The sequence below is a fragment of the Seriola aureovittata genome, chromosome 4 (assembly GCF_021018895.1).
Source record: "Seriola aureovittata isolate HTS-2021-v1 ecotype China chromosome 4, ASM2101889v1, whole genome shotgun sequence".
Lineage (NCBI taxonomy): Eukaryota > Metazoa > Chordata > Actinopteri > Carangiformes > Carangidae > Seriola > Seriola aureovittata.
The window spans coordinates 12268822-12289805 of record NC_079367.1 but is presented as its reverse complement, the minus strand read 5'-3'; the positions used below and the strand labels follow the sequence as shown (position 1 = coordinate 12289805).

The following is a 20984-nucleotide window of genomic DNA, read 5'->3' as shown; positions in this document are numbered from 1 at the left end:
GTATTCTGTGTGCAAGATACAAGGTCGTAGGTTTGGTTTTATCTTTGGTCCTGACATTTTATATCTAAAACAATATACGCACTCGTCCTTTATCTTTATTTTCATTCATGCGCACATGTTTGCACACGCATACACACATGAAGAGCCTGACTGCAGAAAGTTTATTTGAGTTTGAAGTGTTTGCTGATATTACTTTACTGAAACTGGACGTGTATCACGATTTTCTCTGACTTTAAACAGATATTTTTTTTTATAGATTTTCTATAGATATTCAATATAATGTTACAAGAAATGAATGTATAAAAGCCTGTAGATGGTGTGTGAACCAACTATCTGCTGTGAGCCATTTTCTAATCTCACCTGGGTTTCTGTAGCTCCGTCCTTTAATGTTGTCGATTGATTTGAGCAACAGAAGTCAAGAGTTTCATGACAGAGCCACAGTGATGCTCAAACTGATCTTTAAATGTCAAAACACTTATTCTTGTATTATTTTTTATTCACCTCTTGAACTTAAGATCTTTCACTAGGACATCAGAGCTCACCTGAGAGCCTGCAGCTCACCTGTCTATGTTGCTCAAGCTGCTGCTGACAGGATTTTCAGAATAAAATTATGCCTGACATTAACAAACAAATCAGTTTGTTCAAGCTCATTTACTTTGTCCATGTCTTAATCACCCATATGCAGTAAGAACTCGGCTTGCAATCCACTCATGGAAGGGGGAGGGAGGTGTTAAACAGTAAATATTTCTCCAGCTAATTTCAAAGCAGATACATGTTTAGATTGATCACAGAACATTCCTATTAGCTGAGCTTAACTGTTACTTACACTTAAGTTCGTCTTTAAAAAGGACATGATGACTTTGGGAGGCATTTTCGCCTCACAAATTAGCCAACGCTTAACCACTGAAATTTAGATATAGTGTCAACTGATGTTAATTTAGTCCAGTGAAGATGTTTTCAATTCTGTGACATGTGAAACCTCTGTTACACAGTGGACCTTTTAAGGCAATCTGCAGTCACTTATTTCTGCCCCATTAACCCCATAACCATTCTGTTCAAAGGAATGCATTTTATTAAGCGTTGCTGTATATTGGGTAAACTTTAAATAAAGGGCTGATTTGTTTTAGCATTTGTAAGTCTCCTTGATTTTTAATTTGAATTCATATATATGTATTAGGTGAACCTGGATGAAACTAATGCAGTATAATGGAACAGGCCTTTCAGTAAATCCTCCTTCAGGAGATTTATAATGTTCAGTATTTGCTGAATCTGTTTGAAAAGTGTTGGTTTATTTTAATGGTCAGTGTGGAGCCTGTAATTGTGGTAATGTTTAAGTGTACTGAGAAGTGTTCCTAATAGTTTGTAAAGTCTAATTCCTATACATGGGATGGACAAAAAATTAGGAACACCTCTCAGTATGGGGTTAGTTTATATACAGTGTATGCCAAAAGTCTGAGACCACTTTCCCATGTAGCCTCACATATTGCTTTCAAAATAAGTCTCAAAAAGGTAACAGGTAAGGTATATCATAAAGGTTCTTACAAGCTATTCTAGTCTATATAGGGATATAGTGGTATAGCTTTATTGCAGATCAACTTCTGTTAGGACATGTACATGTGTGTATACATGTCTTGCTATGGTTGTGGGGACACATTTGTGTTTGAAACCATCAATATGAGTTATTTTGGCCAGTCGTGACGGCTCCAAAAGGCTTTTTGAAGGACACCTGCAGTGACTGAGGCCAGTGTCAAGATGAGTCTCTACGACGTGAATGAAACTGAAAGTAACGTCCTTTGTAAAGGTTGAAACGTGAAGAGTGAAGTACACGCACCAAGCAGCAGGCGCATTCAAAATTTCTCCAGGAATTTTCGAATACTTTTAATGTTATGCTCTACCGGGGCAATCGTCCGTAATTGTGTCATCAGTTCAGCTCTTTCTTGTTAGACTTTTTGCACGACATAAAAATATGTTCAAATGAGTCCTCGCCACAGCTGTAGCCATTCAAGCATTCAGAGGAAAAGAGCTTAAGAAACCGGCCAGCACATCATTAGTGGTGGCTGATATGATAGGCAGCGCGCCTCTTTACCGCCTTTGTCAACATTTGTGTGTAATTTGTGATTTGGTTTGAGATGCTGGTAGTGATTGTTGGGGACTGGGTTAGTTTTAAAATTGTGATTGTGCATCACACCCTTAGAAAAAGACTGTTGGACACATTAGGAACAGGGGTGCTGCTTGTGTTTTGGGGTTGGTTAGAATCGCACAGTTGGGCTCTTTGTTGGCTCCTGTTCCCCTACTTTAGTTATCCTCTCACCATGTTTGTATTTTTGTTTCCTTATTTAGCATCCGGGTTATGCAATAAATTTGATTTACAAATAACACCTGGTTTTATGTTGTTTCCCTTTTCCCCTAGCTGGGTCGTAACATAAAGACTGCCAACATATGGTGACTGGGAGGACAATACACCATGATTTCTTTGTATATGGAAACCAACATGGCTGCAACTGAAACCTGCCTCTGTGAGCAGTCCACGATCAGTAAGTGAAATACTCGGTGAGTGAAATTTCCCGGGCTGTTATGTCTTCTTTGTTTGCAGAAATCAACTGCCTGGTACTGGATGTGAGTCCCACAGCATCTGAGGTTTTTCTTTCCCAGGAAAGTGGTTCCACAAAGGGTTTATATCTTAATGCTTCATGTGAACAGTGCAACATCTACTGGCCTGAATGCAAAATGGGCAAATACAATTGTTCGTAAGTTACAAATTGAATGTAAGTATAAAGTAAAGCATGATTGTATTTTATATTCCAAGCATAGATTTATATACTGTAAAAGCAAATCAAAATGTTTTATATGCATCGAATGTGTCAATATCAGTTAAGCTCAATGTCTTAGTTTTAACTTAAGTATTGGCAAAATACATGTAGCTTTAGTTTTAAATGCCAGCGTTGCTGGTTGTGCTGTAAAGGTGCAATATAAGATGTGGCCAGGACTTTAGTTTAAAATGTTCAAAAAATGAATCAACACTATCAAGTGTGTGAAGGAAACGCAGTGATGTCATGATCTCCATCTGTTGTATTTCAGTTATCTACTGAAATGAGCATGGCAACCAGCCTTTAATGTGACCTATAACCTGTACAATGCAATTGAAAAACAAACTGAAACCTTTAAAGGGGAAAAATATAAAATAAAAAACTTAAAAGAACGTGGTTGCATAAATATGCACACCTTAAACTAATACTTTGTTGGAGAACCTTTGGCTTTTATTACAGCACTCAGTCTTTTTGGGTAGGAGCCTATCAGCGTGGCACATCTTGATGTGGCAATATTTGCCCACTCTTCTTTGCAAAACCGCTCCAAATCTGACAGATGCGAGGGCATCTCCTGTGCACAGCCCTCTTCAGATCACCCCACAGATGTTCAATGGGATTCAGGTCTGGACTCTGGCTGGGCCATTCCAAAGCCTCAATCTCATTCCGGTGAAGCCATTCTTTGGTTGATTTAGATGTGTGCTTTGGGTCATTGTCGTGCTGAAAGATGAAGTTCCTCTTCATCTTCAGCTTTCTAACAGAAGGCCGAAGGTTTTGTGCCAACACTGACTGGTATTTGAAACTGTTCATAATTCCCTTCACCCTGACTAAGGCCCCAGTTCCAGCTGAAGAAAAAAACAGCCCCAAAGCATGATGCTGCCACCACCATACTTCACTGTAGGTATGGTGTTCTTTTGGTGATGAGCAGTGTTGTTTTTGCGCCAAATATACCTTTTGGAATTATGTCCAAAAAGTTCAACCTTGGTTTCATCAGACCATAACACATTGTCGCACATGCGTTTGGGAGATTTCAGATGTCTTTTTTCAAAATTAAGCTGGGCTTTGATGTTTTTCTTTGTAAGATAAGGCTTCCGTCTTGCCACCCTACCCCATAGCCCAGACATATGAAGAAGACGGGAGATTGTTGTCACATGTACTACACAGCCAGTACTTGCCAGAAATTCCTGCAGCTCCTTCAGTGTTGCTGTCGGCCTCTTAGCAGCCTCCCTGACCAGTTTTCTTCTCGTCTTATCATCAATTTTGGAAGGACGTCCTGTTCTTGGTAATGTCACTGTTGTGCCATATTTTCTCCACTTGATGATGACGGTCTTCACTGTATTCCATGGTATATTTAATTCCTTGGAAATTCTTTTGTAGCCTTCACCTGACTGATATCTTTGAATAATGAGATCCCTCTGATGCTTTGGAAGCTCTCTGCGGACCATGGCTTGTGCTGGAAGATGTGGCTACAAAAATGTCAGGAAAAGCCTACTAGAACAGCTGAACTTTATTTGGGGTTGATCAGAGGCACTTTATTTGGTGACAGGTGTGTGCTGACTCCAATTTAACATGCGTTTGAATGTAATTGGTTAAATCTGAACACAGCCACATCCCCAGTTATAAAAGGGTGTGCACACTTATGCAACCACATTATCTCAGTTGTTTATTTTTACTTTACCTCCCTGAAAGATTTCTGTTAGTTTTTCAATTGCGTTGTACTGGTTATAAGTCACATTAAAGGTGGAAAATGTTGTGAAATTATTTATCTTGATGTAATTTTTTTACATGACAAAAACCTGGCATTTGAACAGGGGTGTGGAGACTTTTTATATCCACTGTATATATATATTCAAAGATGACAAAGACGGTAACTGAATCGTTATTTTGGTGGACAGCTCTTTTTTCTTTTCAATTATATTCTTAAATTGCATTCACCACACTCTTAAAAAGGTCTTAAAAACTCTACAATACCAAGATAGAAAGTTAAAATGAGCACAGTGCAAAGACTGGACATTGACTGTTTCCCTGGTAAAAATGTTGTAAATAGTTTCCATTGGACACAATGCTGTTACTATATGTAAGAATTCATTTGTGCTTTCTTTTATTCTTGCAACTTACATCATGTGCTGTGGTACAGTGGATGGATGGGAATCGGTTGAGAACACTAAGGTCGTCACATGACTCACTATCACAGGGTGAGGATCATCAGTTTCACCTGTACCTCAAGTTCTATTAGTAAGTTATATGATAAGTTTATGGCGCAACAGTGACTCACTATCACCTCTTGAGGAACAAAGTGGTGTGACAAGATGAGACGGACTGTTTAGGACATCCAGCACCAGTTACACCAGGCATGTCCAAAGTCCGGCCCGGGGGCCAATTGTGGCCCGTGTTAAAATTTTCACCGGCCCGCAGCCTCTGTCATAAAATCAATAATATGCGGCCCGCCAGCACTGTTGACCACAGTATAAAATACACGCGTACAAAAAAAGCTATTTTACATTTCACCAGAAGATGACAGTAGACCTGTGGCCGCCGTGACCCTTGTGTGATCCTTTCAGCCCAGCCCATTTCTGACATGGCGACTGTAACTAAAAAAAGAAAAGTTGACAGCGAGGGCCGCCGCTTCCAGGACAAGTGGAAATTGGAGTATTTTTTCGCTGAATTACGAAGCAGTCGGCACCAACAGCTCCCTCTTGTCAACTTCTACCTCCAGCTGGATGAAGGCAGGTTGCAAGAGATTCGAACATTTGCTAAGAAAATGCTGAGCTTGTTTGGCTCGACATACTTGTGCGAGAAGACATTCTCGGTTATGAACATTAACAAGAGCCGCGTGAGGACGAGACTAAGTGACTCTCACCTGTGTGACGTCTTGCGCATCAAAACCACTGTTTCTGAGCCAGACCTGGACTAGGCCTACATACTGCAGTCGAGATCTCAGTATCACCCTTCACATTAGTGCAGGCAAGATATGTGTTTAGTCCTCTGAGGTGAATAAATTCTTACATCTCAGTGAATTGATTTTTTTGTGATGATCAAAACCAAAGTTTTGAATATGCACGCACCACTGTTTTGAATTTAGAAGTTTACAGTGAGCATTTAATAGTGAATAATATGTAATGTTTCAAATGAACCTAGATATGTTTCATCTTCCTAAAAGTTTTTTTTCCAGACTGCTTTTTCTTCATTTTATGTGGTCTTCAAATATGAAAGGCAGAGTGATTTTGGCAAAAACTTGAAAATGAAAAAAAAAAAGGAAGTATGCCATTTGCAATAAAAATTTCATAAAATAGTTCATTTGTATTTAATGTTAATGGTTCAAAGAATGTCAGGCTGAATGGTCAGCCCCCACACATTTTCCCCTTACCAAATCTGGCCCTCTGCAAAAAGTTTGGACACCCCTGCTCTAAACTATAAATACTGATCGTTTCAGATTCACCACCACTCATCACTAACTCCATTACTGCTACTGCTAGCCTGCAGCTGGTCAGCACTGTGTGATGAAGTTGGGGGTTGCCAGATCATTGTTGAGTATCCCCCATTTCTCCAATCTATCACTCTTTATCTTGATAACCAACATTTTGCAGAGAACACACGAACCTGGCAACAATAGTTGCTGCCTATATCTTACCGGTAACACAGAGTTAAGTTAAAATGCCAAGATCGTTTGAGATGGGTAAAAATATTGGAAGGGACAATTCAGCAACACTTTGACATTGTCCCTACTGTCTACACCCAAATCTACGCCCATGGAATGCGTAAACATCCTCTACGAAATGCTCCATCTCCTCACACCAGCAGTAATAATGGTGTTCAAAGCAACAACAGAGGGGACATTACTGACTGGAAAAAAGGACCGTCTTTGATGTTTACAAGAGTGTGTGGGCTTATTATGTGTTAACAGTCTGACAAAGCATGTGACCCAGAGCAGCTGTTTGCAGAACTCTCACCTATGGGAGCATGGAAGTGACTGCAGAATCTCAAGCAGGAGAGATTAAGAAAGAAAAGCGAAGAGAGCAGGAGTTACTGGCGTGATTTTAATAGTAAGAGAAATTTCTGAAGAGGTCTTTGTTTGTTAGACAAAATTAACATCCCATGCTGTCACCAGAGCAGGAACTGAACATCTGCAGGTGCGGACAGTGACTAAAGAATTGTTTTTCGAGGAAATTGTCTTTAAGTGAAGATGAAATTAGATTTGCCGTAGGACTCTTCAGGAGCTCTGTGGCTTTGACCTGGAGTTGAGTCACACTCAAGGACTGAAGGTGGATTGCTGAACTGCTGGTTTTGTACAACTTTTTTAAATGATTTTTTAGAGTTCTGGACATTTCTGTCATAATAACATTGTTTTCATTAAAGCTGGTCCCTCAAAACACAACAATGCTGCTGAGAATAAGTCTGACTGGGCCACAAACATAAGCAGTCAGGTGATCATAAGAGCTGACAGTGTTGCCAGATTGGCTCCCACTTTGTTTTAAGGTGAAGCTGAAGGTGGGGTCGCCCATAAAGTTGCTAAGAATCCCTCAATACACATGAAACTGACTTTTCAGTTTTATTTTAAGTAATAGAATTGATGATGGACGTGGAAGGTGAGGCGCAATGGCTTCCAGTCGCTTCCAGTCCTGCATCCTTCACTTCACTTCAATATCATGGGTCATAGTTCAATCTGATTGACTTTGACAGATGAAATTGCAAGACTTTCCATTTCCCAGCTGGTTTGAGAAAAGTAGTAGGACTGACCTCTCATCCAGAAAATATTGTCTGTTTATAGTCCTTTTTTATAACTGCACAGGAAAGTAACACAGGCAGCAGAGAAGAAAGAGCGCTGCGTTTCTGAAGCAGGAATCCCAGAGGGTTCAGGAAGATGAATAGACATAAAGAGGCAACCCCCCCATTCATAACATTAGTGAATGCTCATTTGGATGGCACTATTGGGACACCTGCCATGGCATGTCTGATATAATGCAGTCATTAAAATATGTGCTGGTTTGATAATGCTGTTTCATACCGTTGGGCAAATATATGACAAGCATAGTGGCATCTTTTGGCAAGAACAGTCCTGATTTAGTGTCCACCAATGAGACAATTATAGTTTTAATTCAATGTATACAGAAAAAAAACATTGATTCCTACAATTTTAGGTGCATTTTACTTCTGTCCATCCAGTGTGTGGGAAAGAGCTCCAGTGGAAAAGTGCAGAGCTCTGTTGTGCATGGCATGGAGAGTGAACTATGCATGCAGGGATAAACAAATGTACTGGAGTCACAGCAGACCATGTCAAGAAACATCTGGGGGCAGTGTGTGCATATATTTATGCTGGCATACATGTGTGTGGGAGCTCACAGACCACATCTTCATGGTCGTCACAAGATAATGCCCAGCTTGTTAATCCATCGTACATGCGAGTATAAAACATCGTTCACCAAAGATAAATATAAGGGGCGATAAGGTTACGCTGTGGAGTTTTTAGATTTGCAGCGTGTTACCGCTGAAGGCATTCTCAACAGAAGTTATGGCCGCCGTCACTTGAGCTCAGTTTGATTTTAAATGCCAAGAGATGGCCTGCAGCAAGAAAGAGCCTAAAGTAGTACTCCCTAAATTAGCCTGTCTGTCAAAACAAGATGTAGTACCTCTGAGGACGCAGCGTCACAGAGTCTTACAAACTGTATTTTCCATCTGGGAACTCTTATTATCAATCTTTTTTTCTAACAAATGTACTGAGTTTTAAGCTTATTAGGATAAAAAATGTTTAGCCCCAGTTTTGCCTAGTATTTTATTAGACTAGGCAACACATCATCCTCATTTGAACCAGAGAGTACAGCATCAATCCATTCATGTATTCATTTATCCAGCATGGTGGTGTATCTGAGGAGCCTCTTCGAATTTTTTTTCTCTGTGTGATGGCAATTTTTCCATGAGATGGGACTCTTAATATTGGCTACATGCACCTGCCGCTACACCCGGAGAAGCCCTGATTCATGAACTCAAACCCTTTCACAATAATTTGACTCAGCTGTAGCATTTTGGTCAGACGCAAATGTCATGAGAGGGTACACAGCTTTCATAGGTTATTTCGACCCTCATCTGTGACGCCCTCCAGTTTACAGTTTGATGACGGTGGCTTAATCACTGCCCATTTGCCCCTGACTTCCAGCTACCCTCTTCTCTACTCCATTTGCCGAGATACATCCCTCTTTCCCTTTCCACAGAACAGTGAGGAATCGCAAGACTGCAGGGGAGGTAGAAAATAAGTATAATAGCTTCCAAAGGAGGCAGGAGCTCTTTAGAGTCACTGTCGGCATGAATTTAAATCCACAGCTGACATCTTTGGCGACAGTGCACCTTCTTCAGAGCTATTAATTTGTTACTTTGATATATCGTTTTAGGAGAAACAAGCCTGAGATTCAGAACCGATGAAACGATGCGAAACAACACGTATGAAAAATACAAAACAAATACAACAACGTGGTGCAAATGAAGAAGGACGTGCTGCAGGAAGCCAAAACAAACACATTAACAGCAAATACAGAAACGATGCCAAAACAAAAACACACAAAGCCCCAAAACAAACGCAACAGAAAAAAACGCTGCATATCCCGACAGCACATGAGCTTGAGCTTCAACCCGAGAGGACAAACCCAACGACCAGACCTTTGACCTTTGACCTTTGACCAAATGAGCGAGTATGCTGAAAGACAGAATAGGCGACATAAAGAGGTGATAAAAGGCGATAAAAAGGTATGTGGCCTTGTTTTACATTTGGCCGTAGTTTTTACAATATTAAGTGTTATCATGCTTATATACAGTCTATGGGTGTTCCACTTTTCACTGGCCAAAAGAATTCACAATAACGATGTCATCATGATCTATACAGAAAATTAGAAAACAATAATAATAATGCTATCAGCCAAAATAAAATAAACAACAGATTCACAAGGCCTAACGCCTGCCATCATGATATTATCATATGGTTATAATTAACATAATTACATCATTTTTTAAATATCATGGTTAACGTGGATATCGTGACACCCCTACTTCTAACTTCAACTGCCCTGAGACACCATACCTGAACTCATACCTAAACTTGGGGCAGCTGCTTCTCTCTCACCTGGATGGGACAGTTTCTATGACTTATGAAGCCGTAAACATGACATCATCTGAAAACAGCACAGATGCCAGGCGGCTGTCACCAAAGTGGACACTCTCCAGGCCTCAGCCACAACCTGACATCCTGTACATAATGAATGAAAAAATTGGACAAGGTGCATCTTTTTAGGCGTCTAAACTGTTTGCCAAGAATCTGAATATACCTCTTCCTCCTCCTCCTGCTCGGAACGAAATGAGTCATGGTATGAGGAGTACCTGCAGGGAAATACCACATAGTTTGGTCATAGTATGGGGAGTAGTTGTCTCGTATAATACTGAACAGACCCGAACTTTGTCTTTCAGCTAAAAGCAGCCAGTTTACACACATCTTACACTTGTCAGAAACTAAATTTTATCTATTAGCAGCTGTGTATTAACACACCACAGATGTCCCAGGTTGCTTTGATAGGACCGAATTTAGTGAGACACACAAACACAATGTAATAGTGTGAGTTGGAAACGCAGTGACAGACTGGAAGAGGCAGGTCGTAGAGTCTGGGAACACACACACTAACAGCAGAGATGGACTTGGATTCAGTCCAGACTGGCTGCCGTGCCAACTGTCAGTCATATTACACCGCTAACAAAGAATGCAATAAGTACCAGCTAATTAAATCAAACTGGATACACTCTTAGGAACGAATACCACCTCACGGCTTATATTTCTGTTTTTGTGTCACCATCATTCAACACTGTGGAATCAATTCCTTGTATGCCTGCTTCTGAGCACTTCTCCTATTCACTAACACACACACACACACACACAGGCAGGCAGAGATGTCCACACAAACACAGATGCCAAAACCCGCTCGGTCACTGACCCACGAGGCAGCATGTTGTACTGTAATTAAAGTACATTAACACATGCACCGCAACTGTTTTTTCCCTCCACAGTTCAGAATGAGGGGTTGTAAACCGTTTCCCTGATACAGTACTCTGTATCATTGTATCCCTCTCCCTTCGTTTGATGTGCTGATCTTCAATCAGCCTGCAGTGGAGGAGTGAGGAACATCAGAAAGCTTTACACTGCAGCCAGCTCGGGTTTCAGGATGCTGTAACTTTTTGAACTTTAAGCTGTTTCCTTGGGACTTTCTACTTGTGGGAGAGAACTTTACTCCCTGTGACAGGTGACCGGAGAGATGTGGCACAGTGCTGATCACAGAAACTGGTAAACTCTAAACTGTGAAAGTTAAGAAGTCGGATGAAAGTTTAAGTAGTCTGGTGTTGTCGGAGTCTTATAATCAGATTGAATTGCAGTGATTCAGAGGTCTGCAATCAGGCTGGTTGAGGCCTATATCCTGTAGACGGTATATTCCAGGGGGGGATGGGGAACAATTGAAGAACTGTGATTGAAAGAGGGTGAAAGGAGAAGTGTAAACAGTTAGCTAAAAGTAATGGATAAACAGATAAAATGATTATTTAAAAATAATTGATAAACGATTGAAATAGTCACTGTTTTAGTAGATATTGTACTTTAATGGTGCAAATTTCCTCATCAAATCTGTAATTAATCCAGTTATGTAAAACCAGCTGATATGGAGTAAACCTGTGGCTTCTAGGACCCATACGTGTCTGGGGAACTGGGACAGTATTTTCTGGTTAGCAATCGGCTTAATTTATATATTTATTGAGCAAAATGTTTTGTTTTTTTACGCAACTTTTTTCAGGATTTTTCCCATGCAAATAATCGCAAGAAACCCTCCAAACCCCACTGCAAAAAAAATCAGTTCCTTCTATTACTGAGCCATAAAATTCCATTTTCATGAATCAAGTGAAAACAATCTGTTAACGTGGTGAGATCATTTTCACTGCTTCCAATACAAATCAACATGCTTCATGAATTCTGTGCAAACATGTATTTTTTCTTTATTCTTTAACTGCTGTGCAGTCACAGTTCACGACATTGATGCTCTTTTCCAGAAAATTCCCAAAACATGGGTCTATACAGGGAACTAGTGGCAGTAGTTGGCCCCACGGGCAACAATTTTCTTTCTTGTTAAAAATAAATATTGAAGTCTGAACATGAGATTAAACGACATAGACAGATGATTTTTGCAGTAAAGGGACCAAACATGGTGTAGAGATAGGACAAGGGCTGAGAGTGTGGGACTGTTTACAAGTGTGTGTGTGTGTGTGTGTGTGTGTGTGTGTGTGTGTGTGTGTGTGTCTGATTGGGCGCTCTATCCATGATGTTGTCCAGCCCCTGGCAGTGGAAGGGGTCTGAGGTCTGGGCGCCTTGGAAACTGCCCGTTGGGCCTCACTGGGGAAGAACATCATGCACACACACGCTCTGTTTCTGTTGGACCGCCCTGCAGGAATTCACTTATTTGTGGAAATGTTAAGAATTCAAGCAATGAAGCTTGAAAAACTGAATGTTAACCAAAAACTAAACACTTCCTGAACGGTAGTGGGGTCAGCCTAGTGGCTCAATGAGGATCTTGGGCCTGATCCGCTTCTTGACCCTTATTTATCAACATTGTTGTGAAATAAAATGGTATGAAAAGTAGTAGGAAAAAAAATTTAATCTGTTGAAAAACAAAATTTTAGACCCAAAAAATAAAGACCTGACACTAGCTGTGAGTACGAGACAGCAAGCAACAACCCTCTTCCTCATTCAATCTCTCTCCCACATGGCTGGCTCTCACTTTCCCTCAGCAGACAATGGCCTCTCTGTCTCCACTGTTTAACCACTTTCTCACCTATCCTAAATACTCACACGCACTCTCACAGACACACCCGAGTGCATATATAGTCACAAACCAGGGCAGTTCTCATTTTTACATTTGTGGAGACACACACGTGCATGTAGGCACAAATATAGACATACACTTACAGCCAAAGAAGGGCAAAAAACAGCAATATCAGTGGTGTGATACCGTCCCGAGGATGCCAGGGCAGAGCTGAAGTGTGGCACATGTCTTTGATGTGAGTTCAGGGCATGGGCATGTAACAGATACCAAATTACACCCTGTCCTGCTTTGATCTCTAAAACCCCATGCCTGCTTCTACAGAGGTAATACGATTGTGTGTGTGTGTGTGTGTGTGTGTGTGTATGTGTGTGTGTGTGAGAGAGAGAGAGCTAGAGTGTTTAAGTAAGTGAGTGTGTATCACAGTGTGTATGTGAAAGTGTTTATTAAAGTGTGTTTGTGGTTTGTGTACATCTTTGCCTGCACGATCGGCCATATCACAAGTATGTAAAGATGCATGCATGTGTGTGTATCTGCATGCATGAGTGCAGATGTGCAACGATACATACAACGTGTGTGTGTGTTTTGCAGAGTTGTTCCTGCAGTTTGTGTATTGGAGGGCAGCGTTACAGCGTCGGGCCATGGGGAACTAAACCCTGGCAGAGGCTTGTAAGCGCCTGGTAAAAACATGTTCCTGGAGACCTTCTGCTGAGTTTGTCTTGTCGTCACGTCGTCCACAGTGGACTCCCCACTCTGCCTTCGCAGCCGATGATGATCAGGTTGCGTCTTGGATTTCCATCTGAACCACGCTCTAATCTCATGACAGTCGAGCGTGAACGGAACCACTTCTCAGCCCTGTAAGATCACCCCCCTCGCAGGAATTAGCACAGCACATGTTTATGTGTCCCTCATTATCTAAATGGGTCTGAGGTTTTGGAGTGATACACTGAGTGACGGATGATACACTCTGAATCTAATACTGAGGTGAAATTATGCTGTAATTATGAAAGTACTGTGGTTTCTGTAATGTTTTTGAAGAGAGAAGCACCTTCCTGTTTTTCAGACTGGTCCTGGCTGTTTGGATAGGGTGATGATTGACGATATCTGGGCCTTGAGATGAGCAACAAGATAACTGCATAACTGTTAACTGCAGATACAGTGTAAGGAGTTTCATCTCTAAACTGTTGTCAAACACAGAGAAGACCAGAAATCACTGTTGTGAAAAACATTTCAACTGCATGGTAGCGAAGTATCACAAACAACAATATAAAACGTTACAAGCCAAAACATCCCACAGAAAATAGTAGAAAACATCATGAGTATGAAATGACATTTAAATGTTACAAAATATCATTGGCACTGTTACATACAAACAATGTAGCTCTATATGTGAGTTATGTGTAAAACTAAAAAGAAATGCATTACGTTACATAATACATCTTCATTTTAAGACCTGGGGGCATGAAACAATGTAAAACACAGGTAAAATTAGTGAGTTAAGTCAGAAATAAGACACCTTTGTCACATGTTATTTCTCCTCTCTCTCTGCTCGCTATAATAAAGGCAAAAATACATTAAAGAAAAAAAGAATCTCCTTATCTTCTCAAGTAAAACAAGTAGTCACTGTCATCCATCTGGGGATGAAAAATCTGAAATGAAACTTTTAAGAACAGTTGGACACAGATGATCTCCCACTACCTGAGCAGTAGGAAAAGTAATCCACACTGTATGGATACAAGAACGAACCATCTGTGAAGGCTAAATCGGTAGCTTTTAAAAAACAACCTATGTTGTTTGTTGTTGCTAAGTTATAAGTTGTTAACATCTCTTACTTAGGTTGTGTATAGCTTGTAAACACAAGGGGATTTGGGGGGGGGGGTAATAAAAGGGTTGGCATTGCCTTTTTAATGCCAAAAATTCTATATTAAGATGTTTTTTGTTTTTTTAAATGGAAAAACTATGTGTATACGACAGTTTGTCTCCCAGCATCCCCTTGTTAAAGCCGAACGAGTCATCCAGTGCTTGTAAATACCAGAGCAGCACAGCCAGGACAACAGGGATGATGAGGAGCGCTGCGGGAGGTTGAATGCACTTCATGGGTGTCTGGCGGCACTTAGTGGTGAACTTGTGCTATTGAGCGACTTCACATCAGTCTGCAGCACTGAGGTCACATGACACTGTCCATTCATCTTAGCAGGAGGCTTTCATGGCCTTTCTGTGACACTTCAGTCTTCCTTACAAATGTGGCACATTTCTGCAAATACTGGTAATGATCCTGCTGCCATTCAGTGACATATAACCATTATGTAGCTTGTTTACAAACACATGTAAACACTTAGGCCTGCCAAAATGGCAGAGTGATGTAATGGAAACTATGAATGCTGTGGGATGTGCTGTCTCACCAGGAATAGAGGGCAAGCATAAAGAAACAGTTGCAGCTCAATGTCAGTGTATGTTTCTGTCCATCCAACTTCTAAGATGATTCCTCTTTTGTAAAAAAAAGTTGTTGTTAAAAAATATTTTAAGGGCTTATGGTTCCTGAGCTGCGGTATTATAGCCAGGCACTTAACTATTCAGAAGCATTGTTGTTTCATCTCATCTTTGCATGTTAGTCAGGCGATGAGATGTTTAAAGTATGATGCACATGCTGGATTTCCACACAGTCTCAGAGGCATGTCCATTCGGTTTGGGGTCGTTCAGCTGGTCAAACAATCCGCTGTCAATCATCTCCTTCTGCCACTGGATAGAGACGGCACCTGTGCTGAACTCCCTGAAAAACTTCTCATCCTTATCATCAAGCGCAACGTCCTGGACCTTGGAGGTGTGCATGAATTTGTCCATGTCTTTGGCGTAGACCACGTTGGGCTTTGGCACCCAGGGGGGCTCCGCCAGCCCCGCCTCCAGACGATAGAAATTGATACTCTTGAAAAAAGCGTGGCTTCTTGGGTCACCACCACTAATATTAGAAAGACACAATACAGGAGATGTTTAATGCCTGGACTGAGATTGAAAGTTATGATATAAGGGCAGGGGCCAGGTGAAATAATTAAACTGGGCCATAAGATTCTCATGTGAGGCATTATAAGTTGCTTCACAAGTTGATTTGATTATGTTGTACTGTATTATATGAAAGAGACCCATACAAAGTGTTTTTCTTCTGTTTTTCTGATAAGATGCCTTCACTGACATCCCCCTCACTCTTCTGTTTAGTTTAGGGCAGTTAAAGTCTGAGTATAGGGCAGTAAAAGTTAAAACTGACCTGTACCAGTAAGAGTACTGAAAGTGATAAAAAGAAAGTCAAAGTCAGTTCTGTGTGATGTAACAGTTAGTTGTACTTGTTTAAAGACATTGTAATTTTGGGCCATCTGAGACGCTGATGTTGACAGTCGTGAGAGAAACGCGGTAAAGTCTATGTCTGATTTGGACCAAGGACAGACTCTGGCAAAATTCAGAGTGTCAGAAAATTAGGATCAAATTTACCATTTGACCACTGCTACGACCCCACGTCTACAAGCCAACTAATCAGAATATGACATGAAGTGACATCCATTGACCAGGACATAAGTGATGTGTTTTGAGTAGGCTTTAGGAAAAAAATTTATTCAAAACTGCTCTCATATCTCTCTTTCTCTATTTACGTTGCAGCGCCCGGTGTTTCATACAACAAACGACCAGGGTTTCACAGTCTAAAGGTGCCTTCGATCTGGCTGCTGTGCTTTGAACAAGTTGCATTCAAGTCAGTTGCACATGTTTTCACCTGTCTCTGTTTATTTGTCAACAGCATTATGCAAAAACTATTTGCACCAATCTTGGTGGAGGGATGGGGCATAGGCCAGGGAAGAACAGAGGGCTGCTCTCTCTGAATGCCCTTCTCGTCTTAAATGTATTAACTCGTCTTCCAAATAAAATCAGCACTGCTGGCACGAACGTAGTGCTTCAGCAGATTTAATCTGGAAGCTCATTTCTACTATCTGTACCCCCTGAATCTTGTTGTCTAGACCAGTAGTTCCTAAAATTTTTGGTGTACGACCCCTTAAAATGAAGCAATGTTTTCTCAGATTGTTACATCTAAAAATGTTTAGAGGCTTTCAGAAGTAAAACTTGCCAAAAAAGTCAGTGAATCAAAAAGAGAGTCAATAAATAAAGTCAGAAAAAGTCAGAAAACAACATTTTAGCAGAACTTCAGTATGTTTTGTAATTTTCCCTGTTCTTTTAATCATCTCGCAACCTTTTATCTGGTGACCCCTTCAAGGTGTCTTGACCTCCAGGTTGGTAGCCACTTGTCTGGACTTTGAATTGGTACTCCTAGGCCCCTTTTTTTTAATTTTCTTGATGGAATATACTCTCCATGAAACCCATACCATAACCACATGTGACAGACTTTACAGTGTCTCTGAGAGAAGTTTTTACTTACCGACACCCCAGCCGAAGCTCCACCTTCCTCTTGAGAAAGTGGCTGATAATGTCTTTGGTGGGAGCATCAAAGCTATTGTGTTCAAACTTGCAGTCGTCCTCCAGAGTACGGCGAGTAACCTCCTCATTCTGCACCTTTTCTCTGAAGTCTTTAAAGGGCAAACGGGCAGCGACCATCTCATAGATGCTGCAGCCCAGCGCCCACCAGTCCACAGACGTGCGGTAATACTCCTGCTTCAGGATTTCAGGAGCCATGTAGCCAGTCGTACCAGCCTGACAACGCACAGAGGGGAGAAGGGACGCAGGATGAGGGAGAATTCAAAGAGACATAAGCCTTCTCCATACTTATATAACTTCAACAATAATATTCAGGTCTGGTCAAATTCAGAAAGGTTGGGAGACACTGCAGTATAGACACAGTACCGTACATACTGCTATGTACCTGGTCCTTTACAATTAAAATAAATAAGATATTCTGTATTTTTGCTGCAGGCAAAATCATATGATGTACTCTCTACTCAAAGCAGGACAGACATTTCTGAGACCAGACAGGATAATCTAGGCCAGTAATTAATTCACCTTTTCAAATTTAATTTCAGTTATCTGCAGTAGACTATCTTGACCAACCTCCACATGATTGAAAACATAATTAATTAATGAAACACGGAGACACACAGACACAGGAATGCAGTGAGAAATGGGGAACTGACAATAAAACATTGTTAAAGCAAATAATGCAGCTTTGACTTCCCTCCATCAGGCCGGTCGGCTGACCAATCAGACGTTATATTATTCACTATGTGTCCCACCTGTAGAGAGTGTAGCCCTGCTGTGAATCTCCTGACTCATCTTCTTGGACAGACTCATGGAAGCCATATCCGGTATTAGTAAAGCAAAGCTCAACCAGCTAATGCTAACTGGCTCTGGTCAGTCTTCCATACATTTGTCCACCGGCGCAGCCTCCAGCTGGGGATGAGGTCAGGCACCTTTTAATAAGATTAATTTGGGTCACAGGGTTATTCTCTCTTATGTTGTCGGTAAGAGCAGGACTGAGAGCAATCATATCTATTCCTGGTAAGCTACTTATAGTGGTCAGTTAACACATATATGGTATGGTGGCAGTAAAGAGAGAGCAAGTATTGAAGCATTTGTGTTATAGTATATGTAGTATGTATATTTTTGAATATTAACCATGGAGGGTAGGGTAATAACAAAGCTATTTCTCTATATGTGAACAGTATGATCAGCAGTCCATCTAACAGGTCACCACACTAACCTTTTGGCAAATCATTTTGCCCTTCGGCATCTCCACGGCCAATCCGAGGTCTGATAGTCGACACTGTCCTTTTCCATCCAGCAGTACATTCTCAGGCTTCATATCCCGGTACACAATGTCCATGGAGTGCAGGTGGAGGATGCCAGTGGTTATCTGGGCCGCGTAGTAAACAACACGCTCCATACGGATACCCCGCGCACCAAGCTCATAGATATGAAATTTGAGGTCTCCTCCGATCATGAGGTCCATGACCAGGCACAGGTGGGTTCTGTTGGCGAAAGCGTAAGCCAGGTTCACAATGAAAAGGCTGTTGACCTTCTCCAGGATCTGCTTCTCCAGGAGGGCCAGCCTCTCGCCACCTTTCTTCTTCAGACGAGCCTTGTTCAGCTTCTTGCAGGCATACATTTGGCCTGTGTGTTTCACCTGCACCGCACATACCTGTCAGACAAAGCAACATTACTTTAGTTTTATTAAGTGGTTATTCCTCTTTTAGTATCAGTTGTTACTGTGTCCTCCTGAAATGTTTTTGCTACTTTTTGCTGTGACTTTAGAGCGAGACTGTAACTTTTACTGAACAGTGGCCTCTCTAGCTACATGTGACAATTACAGGTTAATGTTAAATGCTAAAACATAATTGCAAACATTAGCACATGTCAATTCACTGACTCACTAAAGTCTGTTATATAGCAATATAAATCTACAGTTTGCTAATATAAGCTAACATTAGCCTCCATGCTGGGACTTCTGGTACCTACCTCACCAAAGCCGCCTCTTCCCAAAGTCCTAAACTCATAAAAGTATTTGTCATCAATCTTCTGCTTCTCATACTCCTTAAACTGCAAGAACCTATAAAATAAGGGGCTTTTCAGGTACTCAGAGAAAGGTTTTCCCTTCAGGAAATTCCTTGTGGCTTCTCTCATCTGGCCCATCGTCACGTCATCAAAGTTCTTGTCTGATAAATCCTTGCATTTCTCAGCATCCTCTCCTGTAAGGTAGGAGAGAAAACTCCTGGACTCAGGTTGACAGAACTTAGTGAGGATTGTTTGTTTGGAAGTCTCTCTGATTTCATCTTCAGCAAAGCTCCAGTTATTCAGCTCCTCAAGGAACTCAGTGGCAGCCACATACTGCGGGTTAGAGGACAGGAGAAACTGCTGGAACAATTTCCTTCCAATAGGCTGTTGCTCACACAGTGACTCGAAATTCTTCCCTACAGCGGCCTGCAGAGAAGAAGACTTCTTTGGATTGGGCAGTGTCAGCGTGAGCCTCCGCTTTTTCAGCTCATTTAAATCTATCTGCTGCGCCTTCAGGTAGGCTGTGTTGGCCACCAGGGTGTCCAGTACAGGCAGTTCGTCCATGTTGGACGTATTCTGTGGCATACCAATAGGTAGCTGTTAAAGTGAAACACTAGGGTTCACTCATCTGCAGGTTCCAGGCACAAATGAGCACCTCAAGCACCTGCATCCTGATCATCCTGCAACTCTTGTACCACGCCTCTATTCTCAGGGATTTGTTGGCAGTTAAGTGTCTTTGCACGCTTATTCGTAGACGACACTCAGGGAAAGCAACTTATGTGGTTTGAACTTAAGAGGCTTTAGGCTGGTCTATTTTTAGGAGATGCAAATTGCTTGTGTGCAGTAATTGGGCTGCCAACATGTCATGATCAAGTGGCAGTTCCTGGCCTTAACAAGTTACAGTTGATTATAGCTTTTTATGAGATAAAGAAGCTACTAATAGAGCTATGTGTGTATAAAATGCGCAGTATGGGATGAATTGGCACACTTCATGGCTTATTATAGGAGAAAAAAATTAATAACTAATTTAACCCTAAAGCAGCGGATGAAATCAGGAGAGTGAAGACTGCGCACTGTGTACAGTGTGCACAAAATAACATGAACACCTGTCCATTCGGATGCAATTCAATACAACAGTCTTGCAGAGGATATGGCCCTTTCCAAGCCTAAATTGTTTAAAATGTTTCTGACGGAGAAATGTTGACTGAAGTTTATGATATCCTTTGAGACCACTGTTTGTGGTGCTGTTGTGTAAGTCGGCATTATGCTGTAGGATTCATGGATTCAAAGGTTTGTTGCAAAGTGCAATGCAATGTATTGCTCCTATAGTTATGCTAAAGGACTAGTGTGAAAACTGAGGGTTAGAAAAAAGAAACATAAAGGATAAATAAAAATGAATTATAAATATATGTTAGAAAGTAAAATGTACATATGCTACAAGTGGAAATATGCAGTGTCCAGGACAGTGCAAAAACTACATCGTTACCTCTCTGTCACAAATTCAAACAATTTGACATTATAAGCTTTACAAGTGTAGTTCTTATTCAAGGATCAAGTAGCATGTGTAAAGAGCATTAGAATTTTGGCTTTGTGTATCTACAAAGGTTTATATCTATAACTGCAAATTGTTAATACCAGTAAAATATCAGTTGAACGTTTGCTGGAAGACACTGAGACAGGGAGTGCTTCTTGTTCACTTCCACCCACATGATCAACAAGGTTGAAGCAGTGACCTTTTAGTCATTAGCCTCATGTCTAAGTGAATTACCCCTATCAGTCTTCCCCACTTACAATATTCCATGACAAGGAAACTATATTCAGCAGTTTTACAGAGGGAACACTGTACTGTTTTACACCGACGTCACTG

General features: G+C 41.1%; 1 protein-coding gene across 1 annotated transcript; it reads right to left on the bottom strand.

The window, feature by feature from the left end:
- Positions 1-13831: 13831 nt before the first annotated feature.
- On the bottom strand, positions 13832-19681 carry grk7b (G protein-coupled receptor kinase 7b). Its single transcript, XM_056374509.1, has 4 exons — positions 19082-19681; positions 18327-18764; positions 17052-17323; positions 13832-15593 (listed from the first exon to the last, which is right to left on the bottom strand). Exons 1-4 carry the CDS (start codon positions 19679-19681, stop codon positions 15266-15268), a joined length of 1638 nt encoding a protein of 545 aa, XP_056230484.1. The 3' UTR covers positions 13832-15265.
- Positions 19682-20984: the final 1303 nt, after the last annotated feature.

What these genes read in the sequence shown, in the direction of transcription:
- grk7b (XM_056374509.1), bottom strand. Translation starts at nt 19,681, where the DNA reads ATGGACGAACTGCCTGTACTGGACACCCTGGTGGCCAACACAGCCTAC. An exon ending in GCAAAATGATTTGCCAAAAG is followed by an intron (nt 17,324 to 18,326) that starts GTTAGTGTGGTG and finishes GTGCGTTGTCAG; the next exon opens with GCTGGTACGACTGGCTACAT. An exon ending in GAGCTTCGGCTGGGGTGTCG is followed by an intron (nt 15,594 to 17,051) that starts GTAAGTAAAAAC and finishes TTCTAATATTAG; the next exon opens with TGGTGGTGACCCAAGAAGCC.